Source organism: Thalassophryne amazonica, chromosome 4, assembly GCF_902500255.1.
Source record: "Thalassophryne amazonica chromosome 4, fThaAma1.1, whole genome shotgun sequence".
Lineage (NCBI taxonomy): Eukaryota > Metazoa > Chordata > Actinopteri > Batrachoidiformes > Batrachoididae > Thalassophryne > Thalassophryne amazonica.
The window spans coordinates 32,895,431-32,912,560 of NC_047106.1; the positions used below are offsets into that span (position 1 = coordinate 32,895,431).

Below are 17,130 nucleotides of genomic sequence, written 5' to 3' on the forward strand. Positions count from 1 at the left end.
AATTGTGGCAGTCAGTAACGGTTACTTTTTAGACCAAGCAGAGGGAAAAAAAAAATGGACTCCCTCAATTCTGAGGAATAAATTATGGAATCACCCTGTAAATTTTCATCCCCAAAACTAACACCTGCATCAAATCAGATCTGCTCGTTAGTCTACATCTAAAAAGGAGTGATCACACCTTGGAGAGCTGTTGCACCAAGTGGACTGACATGAATCATGGCTCCAACACGAGAGATGTCAATTGAAACAAAGGAGAGGATTATCAAACTCTTAAAAGAGGGTAAATCATCACGCAATGTTGCAAAAGATGTTGGTTGTTCACAGTCAGCTGTGTCTAAACTCTGGACCAAATACAAACAACATGGGAAGGTTGTTAAAGGCAAACATACTGGTAGACCAAGGAAGACATCAAAGCGTCAAGACAGAAAATTTAAAGCAATATGTCTCAAAAATCGAAAATGCACAACAAAACAAATGAGGAACGAATGGGAGGAAACTGGAGTCAACGTCTGTGACCGAACTGTAAGAAACCGCCTAAAGGAAATGGGATTTACATAAGCCATCAGTAACACCTAAACAGAAAAAAAGGAGGTTACAATGGGCTAAGGAAAAGCAATCATAAACTGTGAATGATTGGATGAAAGTCATATTCAGTGATGAATCTCGAATCTGCATTGGGCAAGGTGATGATGCTGGAACTTTTGTTTGGTGCCGTTCCAATGAGATTTATAAAGATGACTGCCTGAAGAGAACATGTACATTTCCAGAGTCATTGATGATATGGGGCTGCATGTCAGGTAAAGGTACTGGGGAGATGGCTGTCATTACAGCATCAATAAATGCACAAGTTTACATTGATATTTTGGACACTTTTCTTATCCCATCAATTGAAAGGATGTTTGGGGATGATGAAATCATTTTTCAAGATGATAATGCATCTTGCCATAGAGCAAAAACTGTGAAAACATTCCTTGCAAAAAGACAGAGTCAATGTCATGGCCTGCAAATAGTCCGGATCTTAATCCAATTGAAAATCTTTGGTGGAAGTTGAAGAAAATGGTCCATGACAAGGCTCCAACCTGCAAAGCTGATCTGACAACAGCAATCAGAGAAAATTGGAGCCAGATTGATGAAGAGTACTGTTTGTCACTCATTAAGTCCATGCCTCAGAGACTGCAAGCTGTTATAAAAGTCAGAGGTGGTGCAACAAAATACTAGTGATGTGTTGGAGCGTTCTTTTGTTTTTCATGATTCCATAATTTTTTCCTCAGAACTGAGTGATTCCATATTTTTTTCCCTCTGCTTGGTCTAAAAAAGTAACCGTTACTGACTGCCACAATTTTTTTTTCTTGATTTCTTAAAGCCAGAAAGTTGCCATTTGAAATGACTTTAGTTTTGTGTCATGTCTGTGATCTGCTTTTTTTCTACAAAATTAAACAACTGAATGCATATCCTCCAAGGCCGGTGATTCCCTAATTTTTTCCAGGGGTTGTGTGTGTGTGTATGTATATATATATATATATATATATATATATATATTAATTAATGTTATTCTCGTTTGAGGCTTTGCAGAATTAAGAGTGTGACTCACTGTGTAAGATGAAATGGTCTTGAGCCAGTCATCATACAGGTTGAAGAGCACCATCTGAGGTTCTGTAGCTTTCAGAATCAAGTCTCCAAACTTCTCCACCTTCAAACAGGCCTGGAAGGGTAGCTGTAACTCTGAGCCTTTGATCACAATGTTTGGGAAATCCAGCAAGTGGACCTATGTAGAGAGAATGACAGAGCGCAAAATAAATAAATAAAATCGTGTTGGCACGGGTATTCAACCAGCAGAAATATCACATATGACAGACAAAAGCTTGTCTTCACTATAACATTTATACGATTCCAAATCTCACCTCCAGAGGGTCCAGCATGCCTTTTCTGGTGACAATGATCTGCTTTGGCTGCTCTTCCACAGGGAGAGAGCGAATCAGGGCAGCCACTTCTTCAGCCGTTTTCCATTTGGCCAGCTACAGATATCAACAGGAGTCATCAGGAGATATCCCCCCCCCCCAGTCAACACAAATCAACAATACAAAATGTCCGGGGATCATCCATGTACAGCCTTATGTTAAATATGAATGAGATTGGTCAACTGGTTCTTGAGAGTATCACGCTAACAAGCGAAGACAAACAGATGGACATGGTGATCGCTATATATCCCTCCATATTTCAGACCAGGGGGATAAAAACTGTGCTCATTTTCCAAAATGATAAATACACAGCAGATAGCAGGAAGGCGAGCCAGGTGAACAGCAAATACTACGCTCATTAACACTACAATACGTTAAATGTGTGATTGTGGAGAAAACAGAACAAGTGTACGCTGGAAAAAGTTTCAAATGTGTGGCTGAAACCTTCCATTTTCCAGTATTAAAATTGAGCATTTTTATAGTCTTTTAGAGAAAAATGTTTGAGTTTTGCATCACTGCAGAAAATTTGAATTTGACACAATCTTATGTTGAACCTCCTTTAAATACTGGCATATTCATTCTAGGACAACTAATAATCCATATTCTATTTCACTCTCACCGCCAACAAAACACAAAAAGAATGTGACTATAACACAGCATGATTTACCTGTCCAAGACGTTTCTGTCCAGCCCACACAGACGTGTGAATAATCTTGAGGAAGAGCTGACCAGTCCTGGGGTTGAAGATGAAAATTGCTCCATTGATGGGCTTTGTGGTCAAGTTACCTTCAAAAGTCTAATTGGACAGAAAGTGATTATTTTTTAAAACCAACAGATTTATGCTGTTTATGCATAATGGACATGCATACGCTTGTTTAGACTCATATCAAAACAAACACTGCAACAACATTCATTGATGTACCACTAGAAGAGGGAAAACTATTTCTTACCTTATGGATGGTCACCCGGTAGACATTGGTGTCATCAACAAACCAGATGATCTGGTTGGAGAAAAGCTCACCATAATTCTGCGAAGACAGGTAGGGCTCAGTGGGCTCTGAAGAGTACAGCTGCAGACCTTTGCGGATGCGCTCTCTGAGCACATACAAGGCAGGGTTAGCCTTCATGATCTTGGCCATGGCCTGCTGTATTAATGGCTTGCTTCCTGGGAACCAGTTACCATAGGCGCTGCAGGGGGAGATGAAATAAATAGATAAAACACCACAGTACTGTGTTTTTTTTGCTGAACATCAGTACTGATTACTGCGAGCGACAGACGCATGAACTATAGAGGCAGTGCTTGTTGTTTACATTTGGGCGGGTTTGGGTGTGCATGCACACGGAGTGCAGGAAGCCCCACTTCTGCCTGATTCACACAAAGAGAAAGTAGCGAAAATGCAGTCGAATATTTCATCAAATTACTCACATCTTGAACATCTCAGCAGAAGATCAGAATAGATACTGTGAAAAACTCAGTTATCGGCATATCGGCTTAGTGATCTGTTTTTAGTACAGCACAATCTATAGAAAGACACTCTCTCTAAATGGCCTTGTGTGGGAATATGGAAATATCTGAAATTCCTTTATGAACACCCTACAACTTTACACTGCTGGATCTATGAAAGCATACAAATCTCTACATGGTAACAACTTCTTTATCTCTGCTGCATGAAGTGCTGCATTTTGATACTTGTGAAATCACGTGTCTTTAGAATTGATGCTCGTGCCCTCCCAGAAGTTCACAGACAAGAAACAGGCACAAAACTGCACATGCAAAGCTGGGTAAGTTTAAACTTTCAGTAATTAATAAGCTGTTTTTTTATTATTATGATTATTTGTTCTTAAAACAAAAATAGGAATGCCAATTAAATATATTTTTAATGTCATATACTTTTCCATTGATTTCTGTCATGTCAATGTGCTAGAATTATCTGGGAGCAGAGCAATAAACTATCATGCATCAGCCATTTTTTTTCCTGGTTCACATATTCAGTAGCCCACGACATGTTCATACACATGTTCATAGACTAAAGTTAATTTTATATTTTCTTGAAAAAGTCAGTGCAATTAAGTTAATTGAAGGTATATTCAAGTGCATAAAAATGCTAACCTGTGGAGGTTGTAGGCCAGGTCAATAGCAATAAGCACCCCTGTGGGGGAGGGGTAGATACTCATGTTGTCGGTGGTGTAGTCGAGGAACTTGGCCCTGGCATAACGCTCGATGTCATGAGAGTCATAATCACCCCAGCGCAGCTGAATGTCAATCCAGTATTTCTGTGTGGTGGTGCTGTCCATCACATCCCTGTAAAATGAGGCACATTTTAGTTTATACAAGACCTGACAAAGAGCCTGAAGAGAATTCAAGAGGACAGCGTACAAGATCTCTCTGTAACACAAAGAGAAGAGTCATACTTTGAATCAGCAAGCAGAGACGGCCGAGAGACGTTCCACTTGTATGACGCAAAAAGGAGGATGTCTGCACAAGATGAGTTCATCTTGTACGACTTTCTGGGGTGGATGGTCTCCTTCTGCACAGTCTCAATCTCCAGGGCATCCAGTTCCTGGTCAAACACCTATAGTGGTGAGGGGGAAAAAAAAAAAAAAAAAAAAAAAAAAAAATTAAATCTCACTCACAGTCTATGTCAATTTCAAAATTTGTGAATGACTCCTAAGAGACCAGTTGTCTTTGATGAACTATTTAATTTAGTTTATTACAGATCTTGGCATGGTATGTGGAAAAACTAGTTCATAATCTAAATGTTAATAAAATGCCAACCTGACACAGATCCATGACGATGCTCTCATGGATCTTCTGCCACAAGTGAGCTCTGAAAATCTGAATGAGAGAGATCTTCAGCGTGGGAATCTTTCCATGCATGAAGATACCTGTCAGGTCAAGCTGGACTTGAAAACCAACGTACACCTACACACACACACACACACAAAAAGAGAAAACTGTAAGCCAATGGAGAATTTTCTGAACCATTGTCACTCTTTCAAAAATAAATAAATGAATGAGAAAGGGTTTTTTGTTGTTGTTTTTAAGAGCTGACTGCACTAACATTGGCTCTGTTGATAGTTGGCGACCACCAAAGTGTGAAGCGACGGTTGGGAATCTGGTTAAGACCAGACCTCTGTGCATTGGTCAACTTCTTCCATTTCATGGACTCCTCAAAACCACTAGCCTTCTCCCTGAAGAAAGAAAGTTGCAATTTTTAATGCAATTAATTACAAATACAAAGAAAATCTTCACAGAAAGTGTTCCACATTGTACACAGAACCAAAAATTAACAGTGTACTTTAATAAACATTAAGATACAAAAAAAGACAGCACATCAATCAACTTCAATCAACTTTTTTCTTATATAGCGCCAAATCACAACAAACAGTTGCCCCAAGGCGCTCCATATTGTAAGGCAAGGCCATACAATAATTATGAAAACCCCAACGGTCAAAACGACCCCCTATGAGCAAGCACTTGGCCACAGTGGGAAGGAAAAACTCCCTTTTAACAGGAAGAAACCTCCAGCAGAACCAGGCTCAGGGAGGGGCAGTCTTCTGCTGAGACTGGTTGGGGCTGAGGGAAAGAACCAGAAAAAAGACATGCCGAGAAGGGGGGACAGAGATCGATCACTAATGATTAAATGCAGAGTGATGCATACGGAGCAAAAAGAAACAGTGCATCATGGGAACCCCCCCACAGTCTACGTCTAAAGCAACATAACCAAGGGATGGTCCAGGGTCACCCGATCCAGCCCTAACTATAAGCCTTAGCAAAAAGGAAAGTTTTAAGCCTAATCTTAAAAGTAGAGAGGGTATCTGTCTCCCTGATCTGAATTGGGAGCTGGTTCCACAGGAGAGGAGCCTGAAAGCTGAAGGCTCTGCCTCCCATTCTACTCTTACAAACCCTAGGAACTACAAGTAAGCCCGCAGTCTGAGAGCGAAGCGCTCTAATGGGGTAATATGGTACTACGAGGTCCCTAAGATAAGATGGGACCTGATTATTCAAAACCTTATAAGTAAGAAGAAGAATTTTAAATTCTATTCTAGAATTAACAGGAAGCCAATGAAGAGAGGCCAACACGGGTGAGATATGCTCTCTCCTGCTAGTCCCCGTCAGTACTCTAGCTGCAGCATTCTGAACCAACTGAAGGCTTTTTAGGGAACTTTTAGGACAACCTGATAATAATGAATTACAATAGTCCAGCCTAGAGGAAATAAATGCATGAATTAGTTTTTCAGCATCACTCTGAGACAAGACCTTTCTGATTTAGAGATATTGCGTAAATGCAAAAAGGCAGTCCTACATATTTGTTTAATATGCGCTTTGAATGACATATCCTGATCAAAAATGACTCCAAGATTTCTCACAGTATTACTAGAGATCAGGGAAATGCCATCCAGAGTAACGATCTGGTTAGACACCATGCTTCTAAGATTTGTGGGGCCAAGTACAATAACTTCAGTTTTATCTGAGTTTAAAAGCAGGAAATTAGAGGTCATCCATGTCTTTATGTCTGTAAGACAATCCTGCAGTTTAGCTAATTGGTGTGTATCCTCTGGCTTCATGGATAAATAAGCCAGAGGATCAGCAATGACAAAATAACCCATCTCAACAAATCATACGATGCATCCGTGAAGTATTCACAGTGCTCCACTTTTTCCATATTTTTATAGCCTTATTCCAAAATGGAGTGAATTAATTTTTCCCCCCCCCTCAAAATTCTACTCTCAACACCTCATCCAGGATGTCTCTGTACATTGCTGTATCCATCTTTCCCTCAGTCCTGACTAGGGATGGGTATTGATAAGACTTATCAGGATCGATGCCATTATCGATTCCGCTTATCAATCCGATTCCTTATCGATACCTCTTGTAAATTTTCTGTGTACTAAAAGTAGGCTTTACAGGTTTTCTATGTCAACAGTTTAAATTGGTCACTGCATCCTTGATCTCTGACATAAATAAAATCTGTAGTTTTTGTCAAAAGCATTTCCTTTCAGACATTTTGGCATGAATGTCTCTCCATATCTCCGAGATGAGCTCAGCCTGCTGGTGCACGTCAGCGCAGGACATCTCATTTTGGGAGGAAAGAGAAAAACAAACAAAAAAAAACGTTTTGATCAACTGCAGTTTACTGTTTGTATTACAACATTTGGAAAGAGGTGCCATTTGATTTAAATGGCATTTCGCTTTAAATTTATTCATTCTGACTGGACCCTATCGTTCTACCTTGGCTCGGCAGAGAGCCGCGCAGCGTTTGGAGCTGTGTGAACAGAACAGAGGACTATTCTCATTTCTTTCTCGCAACAAGACAGGAGTCCGAGTTAGTGACTTTAATCCACACAAAGTGACTCAAGATTGACACATTCAGGAATGAAAGTGGTGAAGAAAAAAAACAAACAAACAAAAAAAAAACCCAAAAAAACGCTCTAACCCAAAATTACCCCCAACACCACTCGCACAAAAATCTTTGAATTCTAGAAGCTCTGAAATGCAATCTGGGGCTATTCCAGACAATAAACTGCAGTGAGTGCAGTATCCAAACAACCAACCAACCAACCAACAAAAAAAAAAAAAAAAAACTTTCCTTATTCAAATTCATTCCAGTAGTATTCTGCCCTTACTAGGATGCAGCAGTTTTCTAGCTTGGCAAATCGTTCTGGAGGAAATCACTGATGAAATTAAATTGAAAATATGGTTTGACCAAAACAAATGATTAAACTTAAATAAAACAGGGATGAAGTGGAGGTGTAAGAGTCATTAGGTGTTTACAAGAAACAGTTATTTCTATATTTAGTTATTTATATTCATTATTAGTTGGTTTTATCTTTTCTAGTGTGTTTTGTTTTATCAGGTTCCTTTTGTCTTTTTCTCTAAAATTGTATTGTAGCATTATTAGTTATTATTACTGTTATTGTTGTTGCTGCTATATTATTAATATATAAATTAAAAAAAATTACAATTTTTTAATACATTTGACTCAAAAACAAACACTGAGCCATTAGTTATTATACTGAAAACAAATGCACACAAACGTGCCGAGATGCAAACAGCTTAATGCTAATTTTAACATTGAAAACGCCATAGACATGCTAATGCGCTAGCATCGGTCCCGTTATTAAGTTAGAAAATACATCTATCAACTGTTTCAGAAGACCATAACAGGTCAGTTTAACATTAAAAAAAGTAAATATTACTCACAGACATATGCTCTTTAGGGTGTTAGCGGCAGTGGTGGGCACAGATAACCAAAAAATTAACATCGATAACAGAAAATCAGATAACTGAAAAGTTATCTTTGATAAATTTAAAACAATAAACCACCCAAAAATGTATCGGAAGTTACAGATAACCGATAATCGATCAATTCCAGTACCGTCTCCGGTACACTTGCAACTACTAACAAGCTGATTTTGAGTTTTAACACCACCATCGCTTCTGGAAGCATTAAAGGCGACGACAGACCCAAACGAGTCAGCATGTCTGTCTTTGAGCATCCTGCCCCCTGCTGGAAGCTCCAGTTTACTACATGGCTTCCAGCACAGAAGCAAGCTGAAAGGAGCCACAAAGCTCAACTCTCTACTCAATCATAACGCTGCCGTCAGGCGGAGGTCTTGGAAAATAAAGCAATGCTGAGTTAAGGTTTGGTGCATAAATAAAATGAATACTGATAGAATAACTCCATTAATGTCAATTCTGTCATTTGTGCAAAGTTAAGATATAACATATACGAGGATAGGCTGAAAAGTTCTAAGGCTCCCCGTGACGGAGTAATGCATTAACTGCATTATAGTGAGCCTTAGAACTTTTCAGCCTACCTCGTATATGTTGAATAATGCACAAATTCTGAAGTTTTGTAACAAATAGCCTCCGCTAACACTGATTGGTTGACTCATTCATTCTACGTAAACCAACACGTTAACGTGAGGTGTCATGTGTTGGTGTTTACAGATAAATGTGCTTTTGTAAAATATGCCATTTTTATTTGTAAAAAAAAAAAAAAAAAAAGCCAAGTTGTAATTCGATAACCGTCTGATATAACTAGTGTCAAAATAAATAGAACACTGCCATGATCTACTGGTGCCAGTGCGAGTTTTGGCCCTTTTTCAGCCGATTTTTCATCGTGCGAGAATTTTTTTGGATCGCACCGAGTTTCAGGTTAATCACACCTCCTGCATCGTTTAGTATACATGGAGTAACAAGCTGGGTTTAACATCTCACAACCACTTCCTGATCGGCGATCGTGTGGTCAGATGAAAATCAAACCTGTTTGATATTCTGGTCGGCCGTCATGAGGGTATCCGCTGCTGAAGCACTACAAGCGTCCAACCTCTCACATCGCAGACTTGCCTTGTAACTTTTTTTTTTTTTTTTTTTTTTTAAACTTTGATGTCTCCCATCGAGAGTTTTGTAAATTAAGTTTGGGAAAAAAAGCTTCTGTTTACGTTTTGCTTCTGGAAAACGCTCTGAACTTTACACCGTGCGGCTCTGTAGTACAGTTTGAGCTGGAACCGAGTGTAGTGATTGAAAATATCAGCCCAGCTTCAGGGCAAATACTGCCATGAACACTACTGGCCAGTAGATGGCAGTAAAGACCTTGAAAACTTGCCAAAACAAAATTCCAGATAATCTGTGTTGCTACGTTTAAGATGCATGGAATTTAACAAACGCAAACACAATAACAACATCTTTAAACCCAGAGAATATATTCACGAGAGTTTTAGGGACTAGAGTTTAATGCTGTTGTCCGTAGAGCCTGATCAGAGTGTCTCAAATGCACTTCTCATGTCGTGAACGTACTGAGATTACCCTATCATACCCATAATGCACCTGGACACAGCATGTCCACACTAAAACCATAAAAATTAGCGCATTACTTACTCTGGATGACTTGGGTGATATTGCCTGCGTATCAGTATGGGTTTAAAAGAAATGAGGTTTTTTTTGTGTGACCAGTTCTCCTTTGCTTGCAGAGGATAGAGCGGTTTCTTCTAGAAACAGCTCTCTTCGGTTTGCAGAGGGTAGAACTACACATCTGCTACAAAAACATTTAACAGGTAGGTGCTCAACTGATTTTGAATTTTATAAGTGTTTGTAGCTGTTCAGCTTTATTTACCACATTAATGGTTTAAAAATTATTGGACAAAAATTTATCGGAAGATAATTAGTCTGATAATGGTTTTCTAAGTTACCTGAAAAGATAATTCGATAATGAAAACATTATCTTCGATAATTATCGGTTATCAGAACTGTGCCTACCACTGGTTAGCGGTGAAAAGTTATGATAAAGCGAAATAAAACAATGAATCAACGAAGCAGCAGATCGAAGCACTGCTTCAATTGGTTCAAGGTTCAAAGTAAAGCCGCGCTGCAGAAACATTTGATTACGCTGCAGGGTCTGTAACCAATGTAGAGAAATGATCATTTTCCTGACAAACACCTCCAAAAAGAACGGCCACTCTGAAGGACCTATAAGGGAATCATTACGCAAAAAGGCTATTGATGTCGGTGGATCGAATCATTTCTTAACGATACCTGAAAAGACCCGGTTCCCGATACCCAACCCTAATCCTGACTAGTCTCCCATTTCCTGCCACTGAAAAACATCCCCACAGCATGATGCTGCCACCACCGTGCTTCACTGTAGGGATGGTGCCTGGTTTTCTCCAAACATGACGCCTGGCATTCATGGCAAAGAGTTCAGCCTTTGTCTCATCAGATCAGAGAATTTTGTTTCTCATGGTCAGAGTCCTTCAGGTGCCTTTTGGCAAACTCCAGGTGGGTTGTCATGTGCCTTTTACTACTCCGTCTGGCCACTCTAATATACAGACCTGTTTGGTGGTTGTCCTTCTGGAAGATTCTCCTCTCTCCACAGAGGAATGCTGAAGCTCTAACAGAGTGACCATCGGATTCTTGGTCACCTCCATGACTAAGGCCCTTCTCCACCAATTTTTCAGTTTAAACGGGCGGCCAGCTCTAGGAAGAGTCCTGGTGGAGCCAAATTTCTTCCATTTATGGATGATGGATTTCTTAGTTCTTTATTTTTAATTTGCAAAAATCTAAAACACTTTTTCCACTTTGTTATTACAGCCTGAAGAATTTTGAGAAGAAAAAAATGAATTTCATTCATTTTGGAATAAAGCTGTAACATAAAATATGGAAAAAGTGAAGGACTGTGAATGCTTTCCAGATGCACTAAATATATTTATCAAAGCACATAATGTGCATACATGAGTATCGTTATCTTCTTATAATAAGCTCAGAATTTCTCCTTAGAGTATTAGCCCTAAAACAATGCATAAAGGCTCCAATAAATTTTGAAATGTTGAGGTGCTCTCACCAGAAGAGACCCTCCCAGGTGGGAAAGTAAGTGCCTTTGAATAGAGTGTGTTCCAGGATTCCCTCCACACCACCCAGGGCCTGAATCATGTCTGTACGGTAGTTGTTTAGATTCCACAACTTGCCATCATGCCTCTGATGTGTCCACCAGAAGGGGTTCTGCTTCAGCACCTGCAGTCATCAGATAAGACGTGAGTAAATGGCTGCATTCTGGGTTTTACTACAAAATGCTTGAGTCAACAAATTAAAACATTATTATTCTCAAAGTCACAAGCTCAAGTATGCATGAATCTTAAAAGAGCTGGCCCATGTGCAGCTGAAGATATCCAAACAAAGCAATTTGACAGGTTAATTCCTCTAACTATTGGTGCAATGGTAGATTAACTGATCATAAATTAACCACGGCCATTAAAGAACAAGTTGCGTGCCATCCACAAATTAATCCAACAGCTTTGTTTTGTAATCAGGTTGGCTATAGATGATCTCACATCTCATTAAACTACTGCTACCCATCTTCAAATCATGACATCTCCATCCTACCTGGTACTGTTTGAAATCTGTCCTGACTCTCCAGCCCTTGTCATAAGCCAGTGTGTGTCTGTCCTTCTGGAAAAGAGTGTTGATACGTGGTATTCCCCTGTCCCAAGAGTCTTCCAAATCTTCCAGGGTCAATCGCCTGGAACAAAGAAAATATAAAAATTTTCAAACGTTTCAGCGTATTGCTGTGGCTGCTCCAACAGTTAATACCGATAAATGAAAATGACAAAATTCTGCCACGTTTTCAGCTATACCTGTTTTGTGCTATTGCCTCCTGCCTCTTGAGGGCATACTCTGCCCAAACCCTCTGAGAGTCGATAAATTCACTCTCCCATGGTTGAATGTAACGATACAGGTTAGGAATCAGCTGGTCCTCTTCGTGGCTCATTCCAGACCTGAAGTGGGTGATTCCCACATCAGTCTGCTTGGACCACCTGAAGACAGAAAGAAGAATTGCCTTATTTGAAAGCCATTTGCTGAGGTATCAATGCTTAACCAGTTTAACCAGATGCACTGAAGAGACCAAGTTAATGCACACTGCTGACCTACCTTAGGTCTGACTGTGGAATTAGGACATGCCCCATGGAGAGCATGCCAAGGCCACCCAACTCTTTAGGTGTGTAGAAGACTACAGGCGGGAATCGACTGGGCATTTTTGAGTTCAGACCAATCTTGATACGTGTCTGGATCTTGTTCTCACACTTAACCAGCAGGTCCAGAAGCTCTTGAGTGTTGACCACTGCCTCACGGAAGTAAGTCATCAGGCCAATCAGAGCAGTGTTCCATTTATTCACAATCTGAAGATGAAGAGGGGACACACTGAAGAAAGTTCTGTTTTATGCAATCATATGTCATCACTATAATTTTCTAGGAGAACTACTGACCTTGGTGAATGTTGTGGATCCAGAGGCCATGAGGATCTGCCGAACTCTGTTGTGGAATCGCTGCATTGATTCATCATCAACACGTAGGAAACACTGTGCTGTCCTCTCTTTGGTTACCTGTAACGAGATTGTGAACATTTCAAGAAATAAGGTAGGTATACTTCAGACAAAACTTCAATGCATGATCATTTGAATGAGAGAGACCCTTGGTATGTGGGGCAGCACTGGAACAAATACTGAGAAATAATAAGATGAAGAACAAAGATGGTGTAGCAAGAGGATATGTAGGTAAGAGTGACAGAAGAAGAGGCCCAAGGTAGAGGAAGAAGGAAAAAAAAAAAAATCCGCCACCATAACAACAAAGGGATAAGCCAAAATAAAAAGTAGTTGCAAATTGGTTTTATGGGATCTATGTCTCACCTCGTTTTGCAGGTTCCAAACACCATCTTTGTGGGTGAATTCCTCATAGCTGGTGCGACACTTCGGTAGGATGCGGCACTCAAAGCCACACATGTTAAAGAGCAGGTTGGGATTGTCTTTGCTGTAAACTGACACAAAGCTGTTTTCCCATTGGACAGTGGTCACTGATCTGGGCAGGCGGTTCTTGATGTCCCAGAATACTGCACGACCACTACAAAAAAAGATGTCAGTTATGTGTATTTGTCACACCACCTGTCAAACTGGTTAACTGAAGTAATGAGAATAAAACTTGTGACAATAGCAGTATTAAATTCAAAACACTTGTTGAAGGACAATACCAACAGTAAATCAGTCTTGAGGTGGAACTCACAGGTTGACATCATGCTTCATTAATCTCATGCGAGCATCGCGAGGCCAACACTTCTTGTTGTTGTAACCCACAATGTTTTCATTGTTGGGGTCTGGATGCTCTGTCAGGTACCTTTGAATCAAGTCCCTTGCATCATCTGCAGAAAACCTGTAGACATATGAAAATGTGCATTAGTAGCACCATTCAGGATTATTTTGTGGTAGGTGGGGCCATGTACATTTTTAATTAATAATTCAAAATAAACCTGAAGAAGATGTGAATACGATCAATGTAGCGGCAGTACAGACGGATGGGGTGAGCGCTCTCTGTGGCTGTGTCTTGGAAACTGAGGAAGTCATTGGGCATTTGTGGTGGGCCGGCCATCTCACTGGCACGGTGCAAGCCGAGGACCAACAAGTCCATCACTAAACCGTAGTACTGCACAATGAACGAGGCAAACTGGAGTCCCCGGATGATGCCGTAGGAGTTGGTATGGTTCATATCCTAAACAGACCAAAAGGAAAATGTTGTAGACCATACATAAAAAGTAGGAGGTTTTGAGAAGCCTGATTTACTTTTTGTATTTGAAATGCCATAAACAAAATGCGTGAAATACCAAGAGAATTGTCAGAAAAACATGCTGGCACTGGTAACGTCTGACATACGATTCCAATTAATTGAAAAATTTGGATCCAATTCTCAAGTGGAACTAGTTCTCAATTCCTACTCCTAGATAAAACTATAACACTAATGCAAAATTATATAATGCACTGAATAAAAAAAAAAGTTACAATTTATGTTTGCTTGAATTTGTAAATAAACAAATATTACCAAAATGTCAAAGCAGCACCAAATAAAACCAGTTCCATCAACGGAATTTCTGTGCAGGTATTATGTAAATATTTATAAAGACCAAGCAAGAATAAACAGGAATCTAAAGATGTACACTCTTGCTTACCTTGTAGTTAATGACCACGTTGTTCTTCGCCGTCATGTAATCAGCGATGTTGTGGTCAACAATGAGACGCAGCAGCCTGTTCAGCAACGTCAGATCAATTTTCTCATACATCTTCTCGTAGCGTGACTCCAGCATCACATTGCATTCACCGTCTGCAGTCTCCCACACATCCTGCAAGTTGTTGATGCCTGCCAATAACAAATAAAATGCCTTCAGATAAAGTGTGTCAGTTGGTCCTGGTGAAGTAAATGGGATTATCAGATTCAGAGTGCACTTAAACATATGTATTTTTCTTCAACTTGAAAACAAAATCAATTATTGTGACTAGACAAATAATACTGATTTTTTTTTTCCACTATTATTAAAAAATGACTACTGCCATTTCCACTTTTGAGAGGTGTTTTTCAGAACAAATCTTACCTTGGCACCACTTGTAAACAAGCAGTGGTGGCGGTTCAGTGTCAGATGGTTTGATCCAAGGTGGAAAGAGTCGCCTTTTATCTGCTTCATACCAGAGGTACTGGTCAAGATAAGCATCGGTGATCTTCTCCAGGGGTTCGACATCATACACAGGCACCAAGTGGCTGTAAAGGTCCATAAACTCAATACCCACCTAAAAAATAAGATGACATGCTGAGATGTAATGGAATACAAGTAACAAGAAACATGTTTATCAATGCAAATGCAAAAAGCAAAAAAAAAAAGGTATGAATGTTTTTACAGTGGTATCGCCATTTGGTATTGGCTACAAAATGTATTTTGAGTTTGCTAGTTACTTTATACCCGGCAACATCCTATTAAATCAAGCTGAAATGAATCCTTGATTGCTTTGAGTTTTTTTTTCTTCCTAGAGGAACCAATATATATCATTTTACAATGCAGCAGTGAGTACAAAGGTTAAATTTACTGACACAGCAGGAAAGCTGTTGAAAGACAAAGTAATGACAATCTGAGTGTCAAGATCTTCATTTTATTTATATATTGATGTACTATAGTCTTGGACCTGCTTTAATATGACCGCTCTTCTTTTTAAACATGCTTATATATAAAAACAAACAAACAAAAACAAACACATGGCTTAATATCCTACTACTGTCAATTAGGATAAGGTTAGCAGACAGCTGCAACCAAATATGTCCTCTGCATTTAACCCATCCCAATTACAGTTACACAATCCAACCACTAGGAGCAGCGGCCAGCCACAGTCAGACATCAGGCGACCAACTACAGATGACAACATGGTGTTTTTGGTCAAGGGGTTGAGAAAGTAAATGATCTTAAATAAGCATGTTTTGATGGTGGAGGAAACCCACACATGGGGGAAAGCATGCAAACTCCAAGAAGAAAGTAACTGGGCACTGGTGGAATCGAACCCCAGACCCTTTCACTGAGAGTCAAGAAGGTTAATCATTGATCTACCGCGCTGCCCTCAACATCTCCAATTATAAACAGGACTATTGTGTAGTGACATTTTACATTGTGGTCCTATCATGGAAAAGGAGGACCATGTCTACTGTATAGAGCAGACATGCAGGTTTTGCTGCAGCTTTAGTCTGAGAAGTTTTATTCATGATTTACTATTTCTGTGCAGATGACCTGATTCCTCATTAACACAGCCTACTTTTTATCAAATTTAAAGCATATTTTCAATAACCATTATTATTATTATTATAAAAAAAGATTCTGGTCCGGACCTCTTTGAAGGCTCTCTGCGTGAGGAGGTGACGTTTGATCCTGGACAGGGCCTCGTGGGGGTTGTCGTAAGCCTGTTCAATCAGACCCAGCTCCTCTCTCTGAGACTGGTTCAGACGTGACTTCACACTATAGCAGACAGAGAGACAAACTATAAGGCAAATAAGACTATGCTATTATTCTGCTGAAGAGAAACTGGGTTGCTGATAAACACGGCCACGCTGACATTCCAGACCTGAAGTGGGTCCCTCTACCTGTATGCCTCCTTGAGCCGCTCCAAAGCCAGAATGAGCAGCTTGGTGTCGTGTTTGTAGGACAGTGGAGGGAAGGGGATGGGAGAAAAGCGTCGACTCTCCAGCCAGTGTACAGTGGTGGTGTAAATGGCTACAGCCTCTTCAGCAGTGATGTAGGGACCATCCTGTTTTCAGAACAAGCTTCACTTAAATGAGAGAAATGTAAACTGACTGGTCTTTAAACCAACATACTGAAAGAAATGCAGCTTTCTACTGACAGCTTTCGCAGCTTTACCTTCAGGTAGTTGTGCTGCCTCTCTTGCTCAGCTTTCAGGTACAGACGGGTCAGTCTGCCCAGGTTCTTCTTGCACACAGTCTTGTCCACAGTGGCTCCACGACGGATTCGCTCACGGTTGTAGTGGGCAGTGTTCGTCCACCAGTCAGCTTTAGCCTTCACGTAGCGCAGAATCATGTTCTCAATGGGAGTCGGCAGGCCAGGAACCTGAACAGGAAGGAGGGGGGATTCATTGTTAGCCTGAGATGCACTGAAGCACTTGTCAAGTATATAATTCATAATTACACAATTAATTTGGCAATAAATAGCTAAGACTCTTGTAGCTTTGCAATCTTGAAAACTCAATGTAGCTGTTTGTTGTTTTTTTTTGGTGGGGTGTCCTTTTTGTTTGTCTTTCACCCCATCAACATGACATTAAATCCCAAATTCAAACTGTGGGACTGTGTGTCAGTCTGTAATGA

General features: G+C 40.1%; 1 protein-coding gene across 2 annotated transcripts in view; it reads right to left on the bottom strand.

The window, feature by feature from the left end:
* The window catches only part of prpf8 (pre-mRNA processing factor 8), a 35,793-nt gene that overhangs the window by 5,217 nt on the left and 13,446 nt on the right, over positions 1–17,130 (bottom strand). For both annotated transcript variants that reach the window (XM_034169362.1, XM_034169361.1), the window contains 21 exons: positions 16,670–16,876; positions 16,396–16,559; positions 16,144–16,270; positions 14,870–15,062; positions 14,450–14,637; positions 13,757–13,995; positions 13,513–13,659; positions 13,143–13,353; positions 12,723–12,839; positions 12,388–12,635; positions 12,093–12,272; positions 11,842–11,977; positions 11,303–11,472; positions 5,021–5,150; positions 4,735–4,881; positions 4,371–4,531; positions 4,069–4,260; positions 2,909–3,146; positions 2,626–2,754; positions 1,902–2,015; positions 1,592–1,765 (listed from right to left, as the gene is read on the bottom strand). In XM_034169362.1, coding sequence (XP_034025253.1) covers positions 1,592–1,765; positions 1,902–2,015; positions 2,626–2,754; positions 2,909–3,146; positions 4,069–4,260; positions 4,371–4,531; positions 4,735–4,881; positions 5,021–5,150; positions 11,303–11,472; positions 11,842–11,977; positions 12,093–12,272; positions 12,388–12,635; positions 12,723–12,839; positions 13,143–13,353; positions 13,513–13,659; positions 13,757–13,995; positions 14,450–14,637; positions 14,870–15,062; positions 16,144–16,270; positions 16,396–16,559; positions 16,670–16,876 — 3,612 coding nt within the window. The remainder of the gene's footprint in view (positions 1–1,591; positions 1,766–1,901; positions 2,016–2,625; positions 2,755–2,908; positions 3,147–4,068; positions 4,261–4,370; positions 4,532–4,734; positions 4,882–5,020; positions 5,151–11,302; positions 11,473–11,841; positions 11,978–12,092; positions 12,273–12,387; positions 12,636–12,722; positions 12,840–13,142; positions 13,354–13,512; positions 13,660–13,756; positions 13,996–14,449; positions 14,638–14,869; positions 15,063–16,143; positions 16,271–16,395; positions 16,560–16,669; positions 16,877–17,130) is intronic.